This window comes from Phaseolus vulgaris, chromosome 3 (assembly GCF_051622355.1).
Source record: "Phaseolus vulgaris cultivar YP4 chromosome 3, ASM5162235v1, whole genome shotgun sequence".
Taxonomy (NCBI): Eukaryota; Viridiplantae; Streptophyta; class Magnoliopsida; order Fabales; family Fabaceae; genus Phaseolus; species Phaseolus vulgaris.
The window spans coordinates 29637102-29661677 of NC_143500.1; the positions used below are offsets into that span (position 1 = coordinate 29637102).

Here is a 24576-nt window from a genome sequence, read left to right on the forward strand (position 1 = left end):
AAATGTTACATATAAAACTATGTTCTGAAGCCCTTTTTCCAGAACACAATAATCTCTTTTAGATAACTTTTTTTAAAATGTATTATTTTTAATTATGGATTTTTTTATCCGAAATAGAATTTTGATTTTTTTAAATATTTTTATATGCAGAACAAAATAATCTCTCAGATCTATTTTTTTGAATACATTATTTTCAATTTCGGAATAAAGGGTATTTTCAGGTTTTAAGAAATTGTGTTGGTTGTAAGTTCTAAAGTGTTGGATGCAGAAGCAATTGCCATAATTTGGGGTGGGTCGAACTTTGTAAAGCCCACAGTTTGAACGATCCACGAAACTAAAAAGGAGCCCAGTGTTAATGGCCCATTTTTTGTTGTTAAAAAAGTTCATAAAAAACAGTTAAAAGAAAACCGACCCGACCCAAAGCTAGCTTGTTTTGTTTCCCTCTCTTATTGCGAACGCGAACCCTCTCTTTCTCCTTGCAACTTCCGAGCTTCGACTGTTTGGGTAATGGCTTCAACGGACGTGAGAGGGATTTTGACCGCTTTCAATCCTTCTCAGGACTTCTTCGCTATCACTGCCGGAGACGGTCGCGTCAAGGTTTTCTCTCTCTGTCTCTCTTCTAATCCTTTTACTTTTTCAACTCTTAGTTAACTTATTCACACATCTCAACAATTTCTCTGCATAGATATGGGACGCGCTGAGTGGCCAGGTCCAAACCGAGTTCGCAGATATTGCATCATCTCATTCAACAACTACTTCACAGCACAAATCCATTAACGGCCATCTTGCACTAGATTATACCTGCATCAAGTGGTTCTCCTTCGAAAGAAAGGTTCCTTACTTTCTTTTTGCAATTATGCGTATATGTATGTATTTATGTATGTATGTAGGTAGGTATTATTTCTTTTAGAATTATATATGTGTAATTTTTTTTTTATAATGATACACGTGTGTGTATGTGTATGTATGGATACCTCATATTGTGATTATTGCAGAGGAAACGGAAGCATGTATCCTCGCTGTTAGTGCTTGGAACTGGTAGTGGTGATGTTTTAGCACTTGATGTTGATGCTGGTCATTTGAGCTGGAGAATTACTGACTGTCATCCCGGGTTAGATATAACATTTTTTTTTTCTCAGCTTTTATAAACTTAGATATAATAGCTTAGGTGTTTTAAATATCCGATTAAAATTGAAGTCACGCCTTGGAAATCGACTTTTAAGATTGACATTAACTGTGCGAATTATGAAGGTGACACTCTAATTTTGATTGGAGAGCAACACGAGAAAGAGCTGCATCTGTGTCATGTTCAATTTATTATTATTAGTATTACAGTATTTTATTGGTTGGTTTGCCCTAATTGTAGATTTTTAAATTTGTAACTCCGTGATAATTGGAAATGGTGACTCCCAGCAATGTTACTTCCTGGATTTTATGAGTTTTAGTTCCTAATTTCTCTTTCTAATTTGTTCAACTCAACTGCAGAGGTGTGAGAGCCATTGCATCTTCGGCAAACGTGTCAAGCATTTATACAGCTGGTGCAGATGGGATGGTATGTGTGATAGATTTCATGACAGGAAACCTGTTGGAGAAATTTAAAGCTTCTACCAAGGCGGTATCCTGCATGTCTGTTTCTCCAGGTATTTATCCTTCCCAGCTTTTATAGAAATGTTGGTTTTTTTGGTGGGACCAACTGAAGCTAATTTCTTGCTGTCTGGCTGAGTTAATCAGAATTAGACACTGTACGTGGTGTGTGGTATAATTTGATTGAGTTTCTCATGGGATTCTTTAAACCTCCAGTATGTTTTAGTTGACCGTAAAATTGCAAATAGAAACTCAAATTTATAATTTTTAGGTTCGATGATCCAAATTTAGTTAGGTTGGCTATCTACTCTCAAAGTTAGTTCTTCAATAATTATTAAAATTAGAATGAAAAACTGTTGATCTTTTTAGGTCATTTGTTTGATGTTGCTATATATCATTAGCAATAATTCATGAGCCAGAAGGACTTCAGTTAATCATGATTTAGATGGATATTCAATCTGTATGTATCATTACTACTATTTTTATTACTGATTTTGGTAACTGCTTCTTTACTTAAATCAGATGGGAAGACATTAGCTACTGCAGCTGCACAATTGAAGATTTTTAACTGCTCTAATCACAAAAAGATTCAAAAGTTCTCTGGTCATCCTGTGAGTCTCATATATATATATATATATATTTCCCTATAGTCATGTGTATACTCTATCAGTGCCCTAGTAATATGTCCTATAAACAAGCAAGCCTGTTTTTAAAACTGTCTTTGTGATGATTTTATTGTTTGTATAACATTGTTTTAGTTTTCTTAACAGGGTTCTGTTCGATGCATGGTTTTCACCGAAGATGGCAAGTATATCCTCTCATCCGCTGTTGGTGAAAGATATGTTGCTGTTTGGAGGATAGATGGTGCTAAAAAGCAGTCAGCTAGTTGTGTTTTTGCAATGGAGCATCCTGCTGTCTTTCTTGATAGCAGCTGCATTGCTAGCGGGGAGCAAGACAAGACTGGCATATGTGTTTTGGCCATTTCAGAAATTGGCATTTGTTATTTATGGTTTGGTAATAGTATTGAAGAACTGCGTAATGCAAAAGCCACAAAAATATCATTATCTTTGGAAGACATGCCCTCCAAAAATTTCAGAGGAACTCTGCCAGCAATATATGCTGCTAAATTACAAGGCATCCAGAAGCCAGCCTCTGGGCAAGTTTTTCTTGTTTATGGGTTACTTGTAAAGCCATCATTTAGAAAAATTCTTGTGCATTCTGGTACAGATGTAAAGTTGAATGTCTCTCGTGATGGTGTTCTTTTACCAACCAGTCAAGCTCTTGTCAAATCTAAGAAGGGAACAAAGGCACAAACAGGTAAGACATTTTGTGAGTTTAATTAACTCCTTCAACTCCTTCTCACGAGCATTCTCTTATTTTGACTATTTTTGTCAATAAAAAACTGTTTCAAAAGTTTGAGCTATTAGATCGGAACCCTAAAATCTGCGTATATTGCAATTTGCTTCAGTGTTTCTTTGATGCACACAATTTTGCTATCTGGCTATATCTAATTTTGAACTTATCTCCCAAAATAAGCCGATCTTGGATTTGTTATTAACTCCATTCCTGATCCTATTGTAGGTTACTAACTTCTGCTCCTATATTTTTACAGTTACTGCACTAGACCGAGCTAATGCTGAGGATGCCTTGCTTCCGATTCCTAAGGTTTTTTCTCATGAGAATGAGAAAGAGAAAGCATTTCAAAAATCTTTGGACAAGGATACAATTGATGATTTGCATAGAAGTAGTAACGATGATTCTGTTGAGATGGAAGGTATTAATATAATTTTTTCTTGAATAAATGCATGATTGATTAATGCATCAGTTGTTTTCGAGACTGGACTTGTCTCTTTTGGTTTATCACCATATTATCTTGCAAAGCAATACACTGAATTGTTACAATTTTCACTATTTTCCTCAAAATGGAATTGTAGCTTAATATATATATGTTGGCAAATTGATACCAATCGGAAATTTCATTTGCCTAATAACAAGTCCACCCTGCATGGACTCTACAGAGAGCAAGATAAGGAAGTCAATTGGTTGAAGTAATGCAAAGGTTCTCACGTGGTTGATTAACTTCTACTGAAACTGGGAATTTAATCCCACCAAAAAATAGTCTAGTCATAGTAAAACCATGAGAGGCTAGCTTGTCTGCATAAAGCTTCCTATGTTGAACGCTAGTTCAACCACACAGTTTCAACCTTTATTAAGAATATCGATGAGTGTGGTAGAACATTCTTCCATTGCAAATGGCATTGGCTTATTGACATTTCAACCACCAAATGAGACATTTTTAATATAATATGCGTATCTTCTGTTCATTGCTGCCACCAAGGTTACTAGGTTCAAGAGTCTACTCAGATTCGTGGGAGGCCTGGAAACCCGACTCGTAGACTCGTAAGAGTCTACTTCATACAAAAAATTTAATAAAAAAAAAATTCATGATCAGCCCAAAAATCCCCAATCTGCCAAAAAATTCCCAATCTGCCAAAAAATTCCCAAACTCACCTAAAAATAACCCTAAATCTAATCAGCTAAAAAGCCCCAACTCAATTTAAAAATCCCTAACCCTAAACCCAATTTGGCCTAACCTAATTTACTAAACCTTAAGAAAAGAGAAACGCAAAACCTGGGAGGAGGAGTGCGGCGTGGCGTGGTGTTCGGCGAGGAAGACGACGACAGTGATGAAGATAAGATCGGGAACACAACTATCTGAACCATCTTGGGCTTTTTTTCTGGACTTGGTGACTTGGTCTTGAACTTGCGAGTTTGCATCGAGTTCACCGAGTTTGACCGAGTCTACTGCCAGTTTACTCAAAAACGAGTTTACTCACGAGTCAACTCGTGACCCTACAGTAGACTCTTAAAGTCGTAAGGGTTTAGGGTTTGATAACCTTGGCTGCCACTAAGTATGTACTAGAAGAGAAGATGCATTGTCACTTTTTTTCTGCTTTGCTTAATTTGTTAGTTTACCTATATATGCAGATGATGTGGCCCATAGTGAGACTAAGGAACTTTGCATGGAGGACCTGCTAAAATCACTAGGGATTCTTTCCAATGAAAGTGAATATGCATCAAACGTTGAACTTTGCTCTAAGTTGTTGAAGGGTATTGATGTGGAAGCTACTGTTCCAGTGAAAAAGGTTAGTTTGAGTCAATGTGAATGTCATTTAGAATTGCTTTTGGTTTATATTAATTGTCATTGTGTAATTGTCCATGTTTTTTAAAGGTTGTACATAATTGTTTATGAGCCTAAACTTTTAAGATTCATTTATCAGATAAGAGCAGCTGTTTTGTCTATGGAGCGTAGCAAAGCATTCATGCTACTGGAAGCGTTACTGGCTGCATGGGAATCAAGGTTTGGTCTCTTTTCTTGGGCTTTGTTCTGAAATATCTCTTGCCTATGGTGGAATGCTCTCAATTTTCTCGTGTTTGTTCATTGCTTTATCACTATTAAAAGAACGAATGTTATTCTTGGAGTAGTGTTAAATTATGGTTGCATTGGATGTATACTTTCTTCCCCACATATAAATGGAAAGCAAATGTTTTGTGAACCTAGAATAGGAATGAAAAAGTATGGAAAATAGGAGAGCTTTCTCTTTAGAGGATTCCCCCCTCAACGGATATTTTCCTTTACAAGGAGCAATAGCTCAATTCTCTAATGATCCATGACCGAATGCTTCTTTCATAACATCCTCCTTTGGTTACTTTGATGTTCTAACGGGTAGCATTCAAATGCATGATTGATAGTTGTAGGAAATATGATTCTATGGATTATATTTTAATGTTTCTATCTTTTTGACTAATTTTTTTGTAGTCTGATAGGAACCAGAATAATGTAGAAGAAGTGAAACTGAACCTTGTATTTAAATTGCTAAATTACAACCACTCCAACACAGGAATCACCAATGTAACAACAAAAATACTGCCAAACAGCAATGAACAGAAGTAGAGTAGGGAACATACCAGATGGATAGGAAAATTAAGCAAAATATGTTGACCAATGTTAAAATTGCGATCTAGATTGTAGGATCGTCCAATCTTGCTATTTTTTGAGAGCAAAACGTGCAGGATTGCATGGGGGATCGGAACCTGGCCGGATCAGAGCGATCCGACGAGTCAGTGGCCGGACCGGAGGATCTCTGAGTCTCTCTGATCTGTGACTTGGTCCATTAAAAGAAACAAAAAAATACCTGAAAACGAGGCCCATGAGGCCCAAAAGTGTTGCACAAAAACCCTTATCATCAGAAACCCTACAAAAGCCCTAAAAAACCCTAATTTCAAATCCGCCACTTGCACCTTCGTAGCCACCGCTCGCGCCTCTCCCTCTCTCTTATTTCATTTGGACCATTTTATGAATTATGAATCTATTTTTTAATTATGTTATGTATAGTAGTAACTCGAGTAGTAACTCTTTTGAGTCGAGTTACGGTCCTCGAGTTGTGAGTTTTCATTCCCTTTCCGATTTATGAGTTTCACAACATTGATGTTGGCACTCCCACCAAGAGAGAACCTTCTCTACTCAGCCCAAACCTTTGCAATATTATCCTCTCCTCAGCATTCAGTTACCCTGCCCCAAATACTCATGATTCCTACACCTTACTCCTCCATTCTCTCCTTGCCTCCTAGCATTTGTATGGATTATATTTTAATGTCTTCTATCTTTTTTGATTATTTTTTTTGTTGTCTGATAGGAACCATAATAATGTAGAAGAAATGAAACTGAACTTTGCATTTAAATTGCTCAATTACAATTACTCCAACACAGCGAAAATGTAACAACAGATATACTACAAAATAGTAATGAACAGGAGTAGAGTAGACAACATACCAGATGGGTAGGAAAATTAAGGGAAACCACATTGACACTCCCACCAAGAGAGAAAACCTTCTCTACTCAGCCCAAACCTCTCCAATATTTTCCTCTCCCCACCATATCCCAAATACTCATGATTCCCACACCATACTCCTCCATTCTTTTCTTGCCCCCTAGCAATTCTGTTACTCACCCTGAACCTTTTTGGGTCGCTCCTCTCCATAGTCCATTCCCCTATTTGTCTTGATAAACCTTTACTTTGGGCCTATCATAGTCCTACAAGATTGGAATCAAAATTAACCAAATAGTTGTGTGTGGTAACTTAAATGTTATCTTAAGATAATACATACTTCTCCAGCTCAACTATTTTCAAAGAATGCAAGTCAATGTTAGCCTGTAATTGTGTTAAGGAAGATGCTATTTAGCTTAGATCCTGTTTGGTTTCAGAAAACATTTTGTTTTATTAATTAGTACAAAAATACCGCCTTGTTTTCACATTTTTTCCCGTTTCAAAAAATTTGTTGTAGAGACAGTAGAAACAAACAATTGTGATATCTTTCATTATGTATTTTATTTACTCTACTAAATGGCAAAGCATATGCACTCAATTCTCTCAACATTTGTAAATCTTTATTCAACAGGTCATCTAGTGGAAAGTATATTCTTCCATGGATATACAGCATATTAGTGAATCATGCTCACAATGTCATTGCGGAGGAATCTGATACACTTAAACTTGATTCCTTAGACAAGGTATAATATATTGAATTTTGCTTTCTCATTTTTTTGCTTTTATTATATGCAATCTGGACTTTGAACTCATCATGCTCTATTTTGAATACAAAATTTCAAATATGCTTCTCCAAATTTAATCGTGTAGCTTCTTCTGTTATTCCTTCTTGTATAACAAATGCTTCATTAAGAAGTATGACGTGTTCTACCTATTTGATGTTGTTTTACAGTAGGAAGACTTGAAATATAATGAAATGGCCAAAGGATAAGTTATTATGCATAGAAATATGTTTTTTTAATAAAAATAAGGCTACTCTAATTTGTTTTCTGATTTTCTGGGGATTTCTGATTGTTTGAGCAATATAGCTTTACTTTGATAAATGTTTGATAATTTGAATTGTTTTCTGCCCCTTTTCAGATTACCAATTTTAGAGGGGCAGCTCTTCAGCCTTTGTTACAATTATCAGGTCGTCTCCAACTGGTGACATCACAGGTATAGTCCCATTTTCTAAAATTAGTTTGGTCGTCTGTTGAATGTTATTGGTTTTCACGGGCCTTACTAAAATTTTCTTTCAGATTGACAAAACCTCTCAGAGTATAAGCCATTCGGTGCATGAACTCCAAACAGAAGAAAGTGAAGAAGATGAAGATGAAACTAAAGATGAATATTATCATGAGGGAGATGATACTTCTGAAATAAGTACTGATGATGAAAGCTAGTCTAATTTTTCATTTTTTGAGAGGTAATTACATAAAAAGCTTTTACAACTTATGCATTTTGTTCATACCAAATTGATAGTGTGTTTGGATTGGAAGGGAGGAACCCAAAATCATGGAGGCATCATGAAAAACTGGAAGCAACTGTGTTGCTGTCTTTAATGTAGAAAATCTGAATCATTTTTGGCAAAAGTGAAAAATGTGGTCGGATAAACATTTTGAGTTTTGAACTTGAGTCTGGAGATCCTGAGATTCTTAGGCATCATATTTATGTATATGCTTGGAATCTTGGAATCGTGGTTCAAGATTGCTTTAAATTATGGTTGACAATGATGTATGGTTTTCTTTCGCCACTTATTTGCCAATTAACCTTTTCCACGCCATTAATTCTTAAAACTCAAGGAGGATCTTAGTCATATTCTAGACTTGGGCATAGTTGATGTCGCCATTCAGAAACTACTTGATTTATGTCAATTTTTATCAACCTAAATTATTCTTTGCTTAGCCTATCATAAAAATTACTATTTTCGGAGAAGTGGCCACTATAAAAAATTGTTTCTTTGAACTTTGGAAAACTATGTATATTGTTAAAATATTTGGTGTGTCGTGTCCTTATCTTATTTTTGTTTTTACCTTAGAAATTATGGTATTGTCTCGTGATGTTAATAATTATAGCTATCATTATTCCATATATGCATATTAATTGGACTTTTTTTGGACAATTAGTAATTGGAGTTTTATTATTAACTTTTTACAGATTGTCCCTTTTGCGGCTAACAAAGATACAGAGGAATTGCGGTTGACAAAGATATAGAGGAATGTAAACTATGTTTCATGCAGCCTCTTCATAATTTTGTTGCTATATAGATAGATAACTCCTTAGAAAGAAATTTTGGTGTTATCCAGAGTTGTTAAAAATGACGCGACCCCTAATTTATGTAATTTCTGTTTTTTTTTACCGATTAGTAAAAGTACACTAATATAGCTTGAGCACATATTTACTATTGGAAAAACATATGGGATATATTTTATTATCTCTATTTAAAAAATACAAAGTGAACATTTATAGAAGCTACCCTTAGCTTAAAGAACAAAAAAACACCCAAAAACAGATTTTCATCAAAGACGGCAGTTGGAAATAACAAACCAGAGAGAGAAAAACATTTTAATAGAAAATATACCGAGCATGGTAGTATTATGAATATGAATAGTAAATATTCCTAAAGGACCTATCGAATTCTTAATTGGAATCTGAATTGGATTTATTTCTTCTTTGTAATATTTTCCACGGTAGAATGATCGTATTTGAAAACAATTTGGATTCATTTCTTCTTTGTAATATTTTCCATGGTAGAATGATCGTATTTGAAAACAATTTGATGATGACAAAATTATCAAAGATCGGCATTGATCATTTCTATTCAATAATAAGATTCATAAATATTAAAATATTTAATATATACTTAAATATATGAAATATGTATAGATGCAAGATCCAATAAATTATATATATATATATATATATCACAATTTCATCAAAATAACTTCTAAAAAAAATAATGTGGTGCATACATGTTATTAAACAAATTCTGTCTATTTTTTTTTATTTACTCATTTTTAAAATTTACACTGATTCACACAATACGGAATCGTTTCGTGATTGAGCAATTCTTCATGTTAATTGCACGATAAAGTTAAGATTCAGGGAAAAAAAAAAATTCTTCAAACGTTATTCAAATATATGGTAATAGTCCCCTCAAACTCAAGATGGGGAGGTATGAGAAATATCTGTCACATTGAGTTTGTCTTTGAACAGAAAAAAATTAGTTGGAGAAAGAGGTTTAGTTATCAAATTTGCGTATTGATCCAAGGCTGGAATATGATACATCTGAAGATTTTTGGACAAAAAAGCTTCTCTGTGTTTTGTGCGATTGTGAAAAACAGGATTATGAGTAATGCTCACTACACTTTCGCTATCACATACACGGACAGGAGTGGAAGAGGGAACACGAAGCTCCTGCAACAGTGCTTGTATCTAGGTTAATTCAGTTTTGGTTTGAATAATACTTTAATATTCAGTCTCTTGTGTTAGATCGATTTATAACTTGTTGTTTGTGAAACCACCAAGAGATTAAATTAGAACTTAGAAAAATGACAGTTAGAGGTGGATTTATGATAATCAGTATCTGAGGCCTAGGCACAGAGTAATGAGAGAAAGGGGTTTTCCAACCGTAGCAGATTCCATTAGGAGACCATTAGAGACCGTGACTTTGAGGTTATGAAGTTTTCTTGATTGCCACCCAATGAGTGTCAAGATGATTTGCCATGAATTGAGAAAGAGGATTTCCCATGTTGAGAAATGTTGAATGCAAAGAGCTTATTTTAGGTCTAGTAAGAGTAGCATACTGTAGAGCACCAACTACATATCTATGTACAGTAGGACCAGAAAATAAATTCCTGCTTATTCTATACTGCTTGCAAAAAGAAGCCATAAGAGAGGTAATAGAGTAAGCTTCAGTCAATTTGGTCTGGTGAAGAAGATCACAAATGTACTTACTCTGACTGAGTATTTGCTTGATTTCAAAGAAATAGTCCAAGTGCCTAAGTTGTTTAAGAAAAACAGTAGAATTAATGTGAGTTGTAACTCGCTGAATAAGAGATGATGAACTGACAATAATGACTACATCATCTACATATACTAGAATATACACAGTGTGAGACTGATGTCTATAGAGAAACAGAAGGATCGCATTTACTGGCTATAAACCCAAATTGAAGAAGGTTAAATTTGAGTTGATCAAACTAGTGTCTGGAGGCTTGCTGAAATCCATAAATAGCTTGTTGAGCTTACAAACAAAAGACTTGCCAGAATGTTCAAAACTTGGAGGTGGTATTATGTAAATTGTCTTTTCCAAGAAACCATTAAGAAAAACATTATTAACGTCTAAGAGCAATAGTAATAATAAGGCGAATAATTTTATATTTAACAACAGGAGAAAAAGTATATTGAAAGTCAACTTCAGGAGTTTGATGAAATCCCTTAGTCACAAGAGGTGCTTTTGTACTTATTGAGAGACCCATAAGCATTATCTTTTATGAGAAAAACTCATTCACAATCAACAACCTAACAATAAAAAGGCAAGGAACCAAGTCCCATTTTCAGACTTCATTGCGGATAACCAGTTGGGATCAGCAAGAGCCTATTTAACTCCTTTTGGTTCACAGCGAGCAAGAAACATTGAAGGACAAAGAAACGGTTTATGTATGCTAAATTTGGACTTGGTTTGCATGGGTGAATATTAATAAGTGGAGGAGGAGGATGAGTGGGAGATCAGATAAAAATGATGGTCTTGAGGAGGTTGATTAGTATTAGAAGATAATGGAGGCTATTGAGAAGGAGTAGCAGGAGGAACAAGAGACGGTCAAATTAGAGTTGAGATTAAAGTTGTCAAATATTATTAGATATAATTTGATATTATGAGATATTATAGATATTGTTATTTATTTCATATTTATGTAATGATCTTAGTCCATATGTTTCTTTTTTTATATAAACATAATCCTAAGTGTTCAATATACACAATGAATTTACCCTATTCTTTCTTTTTCTTTAATATGGTATCTAGAGCATAGGATTAGGGTTCAATTTTTATTGGTGAACCACTTTCACTGAAATTTTCCAGCCACTTCCCCACCGCCTTGCCGGAGTCGTCGTCGGAGACGTCGTCGAAATCTCATCGAACCGCTTCTGGCGATGCTCGCTATCGGAGTTGCTGTCGCCAATTGACGGGTGACTAAATTTGTCCTTATCCTCTATGGCTTCTTCCGCTTCCGTTGCCGCTGCCACGGTGGCTTCTTCCGCTGTCATTATGCCAAATCCGTCTATTTATACTAATTATGTAAATGTTTATCTCTCCATTGACAAATTCGATGGAACCAATTATGACACTTGGGCCTCAGATATTAAATTATGGCTTAAGAGTGAAGGTTATGTTGATCATCTTACCCGTCCCAATTTGTTGAAAATGAGGTTTTCCGTTGGTTGAAAATTGATGCTCAATTATGCATTATTATCAAATCTACCATTCACTCATCTTTAAAACAAAATTTTCGTACTTATGAGACATGTTCAAAAGTTTGGGAACAAGGAAAATTATTATACACCAATGATACTCAACGTCTTTATGGTGTGTGTCAAAATCTTCTCACAGTTGTTGCTCCTAAACGTCTTGATGGTACAATGGCGGAATATCTGAATAAACTTTATGCTCTTCTTTATGATTTTAATGAGTTATTATCTCCTGCCCCTACTCCTTCTCAAGAATTAGAACAAAGATCCAAGTTCTTCATGTTATTGGGGTTACATGGCCTTCCTGATGATTATTCTCATGTTCGTGATCAAATTTTGGAATCTCTTATCCTGCCCAATTTTACTTTCACTTGTTCTACCCTTTTGCGTGTGCCAGGTAAACACACCACTGATATAACACCTCATGTTGATGACTCTTATGCTTTAGTCTCTCAGCATAATGATCGTACTCGCCCTCACAAGTTGCGCAAAGGGCGTCATAAGTGTGACCATTGTGGCAAACTTGGCCACAAAATTGACAGATGTTATGCCTTACTTGATCGTCCTTCTAAATCTGTTGTGGTTGCCCAAACTGCTCCTATACAACCTTCTACTGTGGACCGTACTTCATTTGATACCCCAAGCCAACCTGCTATTTCAATGAATTTCTTAAATGGTATGAGCATCATCAGAATCCTGGTTCCACTGCTTCTGTTGCACAATTAGGTACACCTTTTGTTGGCCTCACTCACTCTACTTCCCTTGGCCTCTAGGTTCTAGATTTAGGTGCCACATATCACATTGCTAGTAATAAATCTTTTTTCTCTTATCTATTTACTACGGGTTATTTACCTTCGGTTACCAGGGCCAATGGATATAGGGTACCATCACATGGTGTTGATACTATTAGTCTTTTTCCTTCTTTATCTATTGATAATGTTCTTTATGTCCCTGAGTCTCCATTTAACTTATTATCCATTAGTCGTCTCACTCGTTCCCTTGATTGTGTTATTTCTTCTATAAAAGATTTTGTTTCTTTACAGGACCGAAGCTCGGGACGGATGATTGGCACCGAATGTGAGTGTCATGGACTTTGTCAACTACATGTTGGCGCGATTGCATCGTAGTCTTGCCAAGATGCAACAACTTGTTCCAAGTTTGTCTAATATATCTAGTTTATCATGTGAGTCGTGTCAGTTAGGAAAACACATTCGTAGTTATTTTCCTACTAGTGTCTCACAACGTGCTTCATCTCCTTTTGCCTTAGTTCATTCTGACATTTGGGGACCAAGTCGTATTAAGTCTAATTTAGAATTTCAGTATTTTGTTACTTTTATTGATGATAATTCAATATGTACTTGAGTGTTTTTAATGAAAAATAGTTATGAATTGTTTTTTTATATTTCCAATATTTTACAATGAAATTAAAAATCAATCTGGAATTTCCATTTGAGTTTTGCGCAGTGATAATGGATGTGAGTATCTTTCTCATTCTTTTAAAATTTTTATGGTTTCTCATGGTATTCTTCATCAAATTTCATGTGCTTATACACCTCAACAAAATGGGGTAGCTGAGCACAAGAATAAACCATCTTGTTGAAACAACTCATACTAATTTAATCCATGGTGATGTTCCTCATCGTTTTTGGAGTGATGATGTTCTTAGTGCATGTTATCTCATTAATCACATGCCATCTTCAGTTTTAGATGACAAAATTCCTCATTCTATTTTATTTCCACATGACCCTCTCCACTTTTTACCTCCCAAAGTTTTTGGGTCCATATGCTTTGTTCATAATTTTAGTCTTGGTCTTGATAAATTATTTCTTAGGTCACACAAATGTGTCTTTTTAGGGTTCACTAGATCACAAAAAGGATATAAATATTTCTCACATTCTCTAAATCGTTCTTTTATTTCAACAGATGTTACCTTCAGTGATTCTTCCCTTTACTTTAAGTCTTGTCATCCTCTTTCTATGTCTTCATTAATCAAGTTAATATTCCTCTTGTTGTGCCTAGTGCACCTAAAGATTCACCACCGCCACCAACTTTTCAGGTGTATAGTCGTCGTCAAACGTCTCAATTAGATGACTCTCTTCTAGTGCCAACATCTCATCCCCTCCGACTCCGATAGTTGAACCTCCGACAGTTAAACTTGATCTTCCTATTGCTATCCGTAAAGGTATACGTTCTACCCGTAATTCATCTCCACATTATACTACTTTGAATTACCATAAACTATCTCAACCCTTTTATACCAGCCTTTCATCTATTTCTTCTGTATCCATTCCAAAATCTGTAGGTGATGCCATAGCTCATCCTGGTTGGCATCAGGCCATGCTTGATGAAATGAATGCGCTTCAGAATAAAGGAACTTGGGAACTTGTTCCTTTACCATCTAGGAAATTTGTTGTTGGTTGTAGGTGAATTTTTGCTAACAAAGTTGGTCCTGATGGTACTATTGATCGTCTTAAAGCTTGTCTTGTGGCTAAGGGTTATACCCAAATTTTTGGTTTAGACTATAGTGATATTTTTTCTCCAGTGACAAAGATGGCTTCTGTTCGCTTGTTCATAGTCATGACTGCTCTTTAACAATGATCTCTTTATCAACTGGATGTCAAAAACACCTTTCTTAATGAGGATTTGCAGGAAGAAATTTATATGGAGCAAGCTTTCGGTTTTGTTGCTCAAGGAGAGTCTTCAGATTGGTATGTCGTGTTCGCAAATCCTTATATTACCTCAAGCAGTCTCCTAGGGCTTGGTTTGGAAAATTTAGCAATGTTGTTCAATAGTTTGGGATGACTCGCAGTGAAGTAGATCATTTAGTTTTTTATCTTCACTCAAGTGTTGGGTGCATTTATCTTGTAGTATATGTTGATGACATTGTTCTTACAGGTAGTGATTACCATGTCATCTCACAAGTAAAACAACACCTTTGTCAACACTTTCAGACCAAAAATCTTGGCAAACTCAGATATTTCTTGGAGATTGAGGTAGCACAATCCAATACTGGTATTGTTATCTTTCAAAGAAAATATGCATTGGATATTTTGGAGGAAATTGGGTTGATGAATTCAAAAAGACCAAATGCAATGTGATGAAAGCAATATGTAATCTATTAATGAGATACGTTACATTAACATTAAACTCAAAGCCGTCATCAATTTTATTTTAGCATTTGAAAAACCAATAATTATTATCTTTAATTCTAGTTTTGAATGTCATTTATACTATGATTTAAATGTAAATTATAGTATATGTTTTATGAGAGAGAAGGTAGAATTTGAGAAGTCTATTGTAAGACTATTTAGAGAGATTGTATTCTTATTTGAAAAGTAGCAGTGAAATAAAATTTATATTCTCTGTTCACAAATATCTTGCCCTGTTTTATCCCCTCAACACCAACAATACGTTATAGTGGTGAAAGCATAATCCCAAAAGACCAAAGGCAAAGAACCATGGTGAAGAATAGTAAGACGTGTTAACAACATGTTTGTGTTTTCTTTCAACACCACCAGGTGGTTATGGTGGTGTATGAGGAGTCAAATTAGTCTATACATGATACCATGACTAAATAAAATATTAGATGGGTTTGAACTCGCCACTCCAATCATACTGAAGACTTGATTTACTTCATTTTATTGTTAAGCAGAAGTTCAACCATCACTTTAAATTGTTTAAAAGCTGAAAGAGTTTCAGATTTAGATTTTAAAAAATAAATCCATGTGAACTTAGAATACAAATCAACCAAGGAGACCTCATAACTGTACCGAGAATGACTGTACCCAGAATGTGTGGTAACATGTGAGGGTCCTTAAAGATCAATAAAAATAACTTCCAAAAGAGTTGTATAAAAACAGTTTCAGAAGTAGAAAAAGGAAGTTTATGGAATTTTTCAACACAACAAGAAGAACAAAAGTTAGGAATATTTTTATTTATTAAAGGGGTATTACATCGAATAAGTATGAGTTTAAGAACATGAGAGCTAGGATGACCAAGCATAGCATGCCAAGGACTATGACAAACTGGAATTCAAAGCACCTCTAGAAATATCATCTATATATGAAGGAGAATATGTTTTACAAGATAGCAAAACAGAAGATCTTTGAAGTTGAAGATTTGGGAAGGAGTAAAGACCATCATGACCAACAACGCCCTTGAGTAAAACACTTTTAGTTTCCTGAGATTTGAGACAATAATGAGGATGAGATTGAAAGAATACATAATTGTCTCGAGCAAAGGTTCTAACACTTATGAACTTTTTGGTACTAGAGAGAACATGAAAAATATTATTTAATCTAAAACAAATATCTGAGTTAAAGGGAGACAAAAAGGAGGAAGAACCAGATTCATGAACCTACAAACTCTGTCCATTTCTAATAAAAAAATTATCTAGTCCCTCAAAATTACCAAGTTGATGTATATTCTGTGGCTCACCCGTAACATTAAAGGAAACACTAGAATCAGGAATCCATGTGGAATTGACTCCACCTTGAGAAGACGTGTTGGCAAGCATAATGCTGGGAGTATCTTGATGTAAATGATGATTCACTCAAATGTTAGGAGTTTTAATGTTTGACTGAGAAGAAGTGAACTAGATAGGTTGCAGTGTGCAAGGATCATAGAGAAGAAGAGACTCAGGTAGTTGATAAATGGCATCAGTCTTATAGAAACAAATTTTTGCAGTGTGACCATACTTCAAACAAATTTGGCATTGAAAATTTGCAAAGCGTCCATTACGACCTGGATCAGTACCACGATGCTAGAAATGATGTTTACAAGACCTCTTCCGCCACAACTATTACTAGTCCGAACAAAGCCATTAATAGAACCAGTCAGGATTAAGAGAGGTCCGTGTATAGTGAATGTTGGAAATTGTGTTTTTTAACTGCATATAAATGCACATAAGTGCACGTGATATTTTATTCTTCTGTTTTAATTGCTGATTTAATATTTTTAGGTGACTGCTCATAAAATCATTTAAGGGTCAGTTAGTGCAAGTACTATAAATGTAATTGTTGGCAAAGATAATAAAATATCTTCCTCTGATTTATTCTAAAAAAATCAACAATTGGTATCAGAGCTATCTTCTTGAGGGATCTGTGAGGTTAGTAGAGTGCATCAATGGAAGGAGGTTCCAATTTTTTAGCAATGGCACCGCCTGTCTTTGATGGAGACAATTATCAAATGTGGGCTGTTTGTATGGAGACCTACCTACCTAGAAGCATTGATTTATGGGAATCTGTAGAAGAAAACTATGAAATTCAGCCCTTCCAGAAAACCCTACAATGGCACAAATAAAATCACAGAAGGAAAAGAAGATGAAAAGATCAAAGGAAAAAGCATGTCTATTTGCAGTTGTTTCTCCTATGGTATTCACAAGGATAATGTCCTTGAAGTCAGCAAAAGAAATCTGAGATTACCTCAAGGCAGAATATGAAGGTGATGAGAGGATTCGTGGAATACAAGTGCTGAATCTAACCAGGGAGTTTGAACTGCAGAGAATGAAGGAGTCAACATTCGTAAAAGAGTACTCTGACAGACTTCTAAGCATTTCCAACAAAGTGAGGTTGCTTGGATCTGTGTTACAAGATTCAAGAATTGTGGAAAAACTGCTTGTAACGGTTCCAGAGAGGTTTGAAGCCACCATAACAAGTCTAGATAACACAAAGGTCCTATCAAAAATTTCTCTTGCAAAGCTCTTAAATGCTTTACAAGCACAAGAACAAAGAAGAGTCATGAGACAAGATGGAGCAATAGAAGAAGCCTTAACAACCAAACATGAAGGTGGCTGGAGAAACAAAGATAACAAGATCAAGCAGAACCAGCAAAAAAATGGAAAAGTTGTTGCACACAATAACAACAAAAGGAGAAATTACCCACCCTTGTAAGCATTGCAACAAGTTAGGTCATCCACCGTTTAAGTGCTGGAGAAGACCTGATGCTAAGTGCAACAAGTGCAATCAACTAGTCATTTCTAGAAACCAAAGTGAGCAACAAGATGTAAACCAAAGTGAGCAACAAGATGTAAACCAAAGTGAGCAACAAAACGTAGATGCTCAATTTGCAAATGAGGAGGAGGATGTACTTTTTGTTGCAACTGGTTTCTCCAACAATATTTTAAGTGCATCGTGGCTAATTGATAGTGGATGCACAAATCACATGACTTATGACAAAAAACTTTTCAAGGAGTTGAAGCCTTCAAAAATTTCAAAGGTTAAGATAGGCCATGAGGGTCACATTTCAATAAAAGGAATAAGAACCATTGTTGTAGCAACACATTCAGGTACTAAAACTATTACTGATGTGTTATATGTACCTAACATAGACCAAAATTTATTGAGTGTTGGTCAGTTGCTACAAAAAGGCTTCAAGGTGTTTTTTTGAAGATAACCACTGTTTGATCAAGATGCTACCGGACAAGATTTGTTCAAGGTACAAATGAGAGGCAAAAGTTTCTCATTAGATCTATTTCAGGAGGAGTTGACTGGTCAAGGGCTTCTCAAGATGCAAAAATCTGAAATGGAAGATGACCTACCAATTAAAGGCAATCGATTATTCTCTGATATATATCATAGATGTAACGTTGCAGTATGTGAACCAACTGATCACTAAGAACCTGCTGATCACTAAGAACCTGCTGATCATAAAGAACTTATCAATGACCCAAAGTTGAAAAAGGCAATGGAGAAAGAGGTGTATATGATTGAGAAGAACAAAACTCGGGAGCTTGTTGACATACCTCGAGATAGAAAGGTACATCACATGGATGTCAAGTCAACATTCCTAAATGGATTTTTTGATGAGGAAATTTCTGTTGAGCAACCTAAAGGTTTCATTGTGGAAGGAAAAGAAGACAAAATTTATAAGTTGTCTAAAGCTATTTATGGCTTAAAAGATGTTCCCAGAACATGGTACAACTTAGGCTTTGACAAAAGTCTGCACTTTATGTTAAATCAAAGGTGTTGAATGGAGATTAAGCAAAACGAAGATGAAAAAGAAATTGCAGATTTGTTTATCAAGCCACTTCTCGCCAACAAGTTTGAGTTCTTAAGACAGAATATTTGAATTTGCAGTTCAAAAAATCAAGGAGGAGTGTTGAAAATTGTGTTTTTTAACTGTATATAAATGCACATAAATGCACGTGATATTTTATTCTTCTATTTTAATTCTGTTTTAATTATTGATTTAATATTTTTAGGTAACTTTCTCATAAAATCATGTAAGGGTTAATTAGTGCAATTACGATACGATAGATGTAATTGTTGACAAATATAATAAAATACCAATAGTGAAGAGTAGGAGAAAATGTTTTTTGATTAAATTGGAGAGCTTGAGAATCACGAACAAGAAAAAGTGCCTCTTCAGCAGCAACTGGAGGAGTATGAAATTTGCTTTCCGTGACAGAGAGGACTGAAGCATATTCAGGTGGTAAACCTTCAAGGATGACATCAACATGCTCTTCAAGCGGAACATGATTACCTGCGCCCGCAAGTTCATCAACAATTGTTTTAATATGAGTCAAAAACTTTCGAATCGTCTTAATGTCAAGAGATACAGAACGAAGATCAGTACAAAGATTATGACCGCGCGCTTTTGTCTGAAGATGAAAATACGATCCAAACTTGATAGAAGAGAATGGACTTTGACAACGTTGATTGAAGCCAGGTCGAAAGCATTTGATCTTGAACTTCTCAAGATTTATACGCCGGATTCATACTACCAACATCACGATCCTGGTCAGAGAGCTATCGATGAGGAATAATAGGGTTAACAATAAAATGCTGAAGGTGATGCGATTTAATAAAAGGCCAACTTGTTGATGCCAATGAAGATAGTTGGAGTCATCAAGTTTTTCTGCAACAGAGGCAAGAAAAGAAGCGGTGGGTACGGAAGAGGTGGATTGACGGGAGCCATTAAAAAAATGCATCAAGGAATGGAAGGTTCAATTTTAAACTAAATACAAAGGGAGCATTTATAGAAGCTACCCTTGAAAGCAAAAAGACTAAATGACAAACAGATTAATCTAACTCATGGAAAAAACAAACGCGAAGAATCAACGGTAGAAAATAAACAATACAAGATTTAGATTCGGTTGTCAATATGCAACCTATGTCTACGCACAACTAATTAACTAATTAGATTTTCAATGTGATTGTTATAATTTTATTATAAATATAAAAATATCTTAATAAATATTATGGAAAAAAACATAATAATTAAGTCCAGTCAATAAAATAATGTCTAATCAGTCAAGTACATTTGATTCTGGCTACAATCGGAAATAAGAAAATCGGAAATAAGAAACCACGGAGAGAAAAACACTAGAACAGAAAAGATGAAGAGAGAGAAAGGAAAATCTTATTTTCTTTCTTTTATTTTAATATGCTAATAACTACATGTTTAAAGAATGTTTGAAGACATGCTCTGCATATAACGACTAGGAGTTTGTATCATCTGGATCTAGAACATCTTTGAATATATAGTTATCTACCCGAATCTGTATTTTTCGTTCTCACGAAACGAATGCAGATTATAATTTTCTAGAACCCAGAAGTTAGGAACATTCTCTGTTCTCGGATCACACGCAAACTAAAGTTATTCTTACTTTTCCGTCTTCTTTTTATATTGTTTTGTGATTTCTCTTCCAGAACACACTTATCAAGACATATGAAAGCACAGGAGACTTTCTCTTTAGTTTTCATAATCATCTCTTAACATTCTAACTAGACAATGCAACATGCATTCGGATTATCATCGCTGAACATTGAAGCGACGTTTACATTGCCGTTTTGGTAATCTCCACTGTAGTGTTCTATGCAATTGTAATGTGTGTGCATTGATGGTGATCGAACGTATTCGTATTCAGTGACATATGACGAAGGCACGTGCGTATTGTAGCTGTGTGTCACATACATGGATGGTGATGGCTCTTGCAGAAATACAGGGCCATTATCGTATCTATGCCAGTGCTCGGCATGGTTGTGGCCAGAACCGAATCTGTTTGCGCAGTTAGACAGATGATGGTGTGTCACATGAACCTGTTCTAGTTCTTCTGTTCTTGTGTTGTTCTGCCACTGCCGGCCTGCGCTGTGCTGTGCTGGGGTAGGTACGGATGATGACGGTGTTGCTTCTGGTGGTGGCTGCCATGGTGGTAGTTCTAATGGGTGGCTTGCTTGAGGTGGTGGAGCTTGTGACAGTGGTTGTGCTGCATTAGGGGCTGGTGCATTTCCTTTTGGTTTTGGTTCTGATGGTTTAGATGGAGGTGTTAATTCAATACTAGAACAAATTGTGGCATTCTTCTTCGTCTTCTTAATTGCCTTGACAACTTGTTCTGGATCTGCCCACCCAACAATCGTGAGCTTTTGTCGATTTAAGTCAACACGAAGATCATGTATACCTGCAAAGGGAGAAGATAAAATAAATTAATGGTGTAAGTACCTCATATGCCAGGGAAATCGCGTGTATATATACCTACCATGAATGCCATTTAGTGCCTTTTTGATCTTCTGCACGCAACCCTTGCAGTCTACTCGGACCTGTATCTGTGTGACGCGAGGTGCCTGCATTTGACGGATTAGCCGCTCTTGAAGAGAGTGCTTGCCATTTGTTTAAATTTATCGAAGATAAAAATATATATAACAAAAGATTGAATTGACACGTTAACCAACACACATTCTTGGATATTACCTGTGACTCCTCCCGAGCCATGGAGCTGTAAACTATGAGAAACAATGGGATGTGTTTATGTTTTAAGGAAGTGGATTATGGAAGGAGAACCTGTGCACAGAATCTGTCTATACATGCCATGCACGGGCAAGGAATATGCTAAAGGCAAGAGAAGTGGGAAATGCAAGGAATCATTGTGATGCTTTGTGGAAGAGACAGAAAAATGGTATCATTGTTTGATTGGTCCATGGAAGAGGGGTGATGATTCAGGAAAGAATTCAGAGGTTCTTTGTGGACATTTGTAAACTGTGATGCCAATATCATTGTTATCCTTAATTGAGTGACGCGGAAGATGTGTGAGGCTTAGGAATATCTGATACCGACACGGTCTAAAAGCTTAAACTGTAGGTCGGGTGAAGGTTGGGGAATTATGCTTTCATCACAGATAATATGTTAAACGTCACATAAGTTTTATTTACCAAAGAAGGCAATCATATATGGTTTGTGACTTAAGCAATGCATCACCCTTTGTAGGCACAAACCTAGAACTTAAGGGTAGACCATCAGAAATACAATGTTTTGGTGCTCATTGGCTTTTGTAAATCCATTCGTATAACATCTCAGGACATTGGTGAGTTCCTATATTAAGGTTTTATCAAGGAAGAAAACTCGCACAATGATGAATCAATAAAGCCTCACCAGAGAATGTCAAGTGCAGTTCGCCGTAAGAATATTGTCCACACTAAAGTTGTGTAGCCTTAAAATATTTTGCATAATTTATAATATAAACTAAGTATAAAGCTCTGGACGTCTTTAATTAAAAACTTTGTAGTCCTTTCTATAAATCCCCTTTTATAAAATGGTGGTTGCTTTAACAGTTAGGACTGATTACCATTTATACTCTTTCCGCAGTGAACATGACAGCTACTTTACCAAGTGAACAGCATATAATGAATAAAAATGAAACATTAGCTTACAGGGCGGGTCAAGTGACATTCACCCTCCATTCTTAAAGATATTAAAACAAATTTTAAGTTTAAAAGACTTATAAATTTGGATTCACTTACTTATATAAAATGTTATAATATTCGAGAATAACATATTTTTATTTGATTTGGGTGACTTACGTGTGGTCACTGCGAACTTAGCAAACGGAAATTCTTGGATCCTTACCTGGTACGTCCAAGATGTTAATACCATTAGAGCATTATATGGTTCATATAGTCACGTGTTTACTACACAGAAGTGAATTGTTGCTTATTTAAGTACATTGGAATTCATGTAAAGGTAAAACAAAACATTCTTCACCTCTGTTACTACCAAAGTACAAGTATTTTTGCCAAACCACTGGCCCTTTTTGGCTATTAATACAGCAGGGGCTTATTAAGGAATTCAAGTCTGTGCAACTATTCTAAACAACCCTATAGTTGCACACTGTTATTAAAAATTTGAATCAATTTGTATATCTTATGAAACACGAAACAATAAATAAACTAACAAATAAACAATTAAGCATATACTTGTGGATTCTCCAACAGGTATGACTCCACAACTTTGTAAATTGCAATAGTGCTTTCCCTTCCTTCCTTTACTTCTTCCTCTTTAACATCAAACTCCCCAATGGTATTGTAATTGCTTGTCATTTTGCAGAGGCAAGCTCCATCACTAGTGGCCTCAAACTTTACCTCATAACTTATAGACTCAAGTCTGTCCCCTAAAGGATCCCCTTCAATCATAGTGTACTTGCAAACCAAGTTCTCCTTATCAAGCACATCAATCCTGTGTTTCAGATATTTGAAGGGGCTAGCTGCATAAAAGAAATGCATAACAGGTTAATTAAGAAAAACATGGAGAAGTAATCCTCTTTCAAATTAGCGTGTCTATGTTAATTTGATTGCCAACCTTCATTGAAGTTTACTTGTTCAATGCTTCCAGCTTCCCCATCACCTTGGATTACGTTCACATCTTTTACAAACTGAGGTAAGAGCTTGGGAAGCAAATTCTTTGAGTCTACGATCAAGGCCTTGAACATGCGTGATGGGGCAACAGAGGAGGAGTATTCCTGTGTGTAGGTTGTGATTCCCATGGTGAATTTTGGAGGTTGCAGAAGTCTAAGGGAATCAAAGTTCTGAATGATATGTTAGATCGAGAGGGAAGGAGTTGTATTTTATAGGTCCAGCAACACCTATATGAAGTGAGTTTCGTGGAAACGAAGCCTTGGATTGAATTGGATAAGTTTTGAACTGAGACTTAAAATAAGAGAATGAACACTAATTTGGTAGTTAAGAATGAGAATTTTCTTATTTGAAGACTTAAAATGGTAGTGGCTGCTGCATGTGTTTTTTTCTGTTTCATAATATTCAAACTTATGGCCCCACACATGGGTGGCTAGTTGAAGGATCATGCCATTTGCCAACATTTTACAGACTTGGATTGATTCATAGAATTGGGGATGAGGACAATTTCTTACCTACCTGATTATGCTGAGAACAGCAGCTGTTAAAGCGCTTTTCCACCAAAACTAGAGTTACCGTTTACACTGAGCATGATAGGCTCAAATCCGGTACCATTCATCTTCACTTCATAATCAAATATATTATTATTTTATTTTTATTTATTCATATCCACATCCTCAATCATTTGAAAAAGTTTATTTGATATTAATTTTTTCTCATACTTCCATTCTTTACAACAGTTTTTAATAATAAAATATTATATTTTCTTAATAAAAAATAATATAATTTAAAAAAATAATATAATAATATATTTAATTATCAAGTGGATGTGAAAGTCACTTAAAGTATTAATCTATCCTTTCTCTTACCTTAAACAGAATAAACCAGTGTAGATGCAGATGAGGCCAATCCAGATTTTAGACTAGTAACAAAAATCTTCTTCACATAATCATTTATTGAGATATGTAAACATTATATCACTTATTAACAAAATATACTTTACAAGGTCCGAAATCTGAATATTATACCAT

The 24576-nt window shown here is 35.4% G+C and overlaps 3 protein-coding genes across 4 annotated transcripts; 1 reads left to right on the forward strand and 2 right to left on the reverse strand.

The window, feature by feature from the left end:
• Positions 1-375: 375 nt before the first annotated feature.
• LOC137806979 (transducin family protein / WD-40 repeat family protein) lies at positions 376-8808 on the forward strand. 2 transcript variants are annotated; one of them, XM_068607384.2, is made up of 13 exons: positions 376-597; positions 686-832; positions 996-1111; positions 1486-1640; positions 2107-2195; positions 2355-2901; positions 3197-3358; positions 4573-4730; positions 4866-4945; positions 7045-7156; positions 7554-7628; positions 7712-7878; positions 8610-8808. In XM_068607384.2, the coding sequence occupies exons 1-12, from the start codon at positions 508-510 to the stop codon at positions 7853-7855; spliced, it is 1875 nt and encodes a 624-aa protein (XP_068463485.1). In that variant the 5' UTR covers positions 376-507; the 3' UTR covers positions 7856-7878; positions 8610-8808. The 2 variants fall into 2 exon arrangements, with proteins under 2 accessions (XP_068463485.1, XP_068463486.1); XM_068607385.2 differs by lacking the exon at positions 8610-8808 and having other exon boundaries at positions 421-597; positions 7712-8205.
• An 11455-nt stretch (positions 8809-20263) lies between these two features.
• Positions 20264-21736, reverse strand: LOC137839025 (uncharacterized). The gene is made up of 3 exons (XM_068648152.2): positions 21612-21736; positions 21400-21484; positions 20264-21321 (listed from the first exon to the last, which is right to left on the reverse strand). The coding sequence occupies exons 1-3, from the start codon at positions 21630-21632 to the stop codon at positions 20648-20650; spliced, it is 780 nt and encodes a 259-aa protein (XP_068504253.1). The 5' UTR covers positions 21633-21736; the 3' UTR covers positions 20264-20647.
• Positions 21737-22872: 1136 nt separating this feature from the next.
• Positions 22873-23874, reverse strand: LOC137839026 (pathogenesis-related protein STH-2). The gene is made up of 2 exons (XM_068648154.1): positions 23493-23874; positions 22873-23397 (listed from the first exon to the last, which is right to left on the reverse strand). Exons 1-2 carry the CDS (start codon positions 23674-23676, stop codon positions 23099-23101), a joined length of 483 nt encoding a protein of 160 aa, XP_068504255.1. The 5' UTR covers positions 23677-23874; the 3' UTR covers positions 22873-23098.
• Positions 23875-24576: the final 702 nt, after the last annotated feature.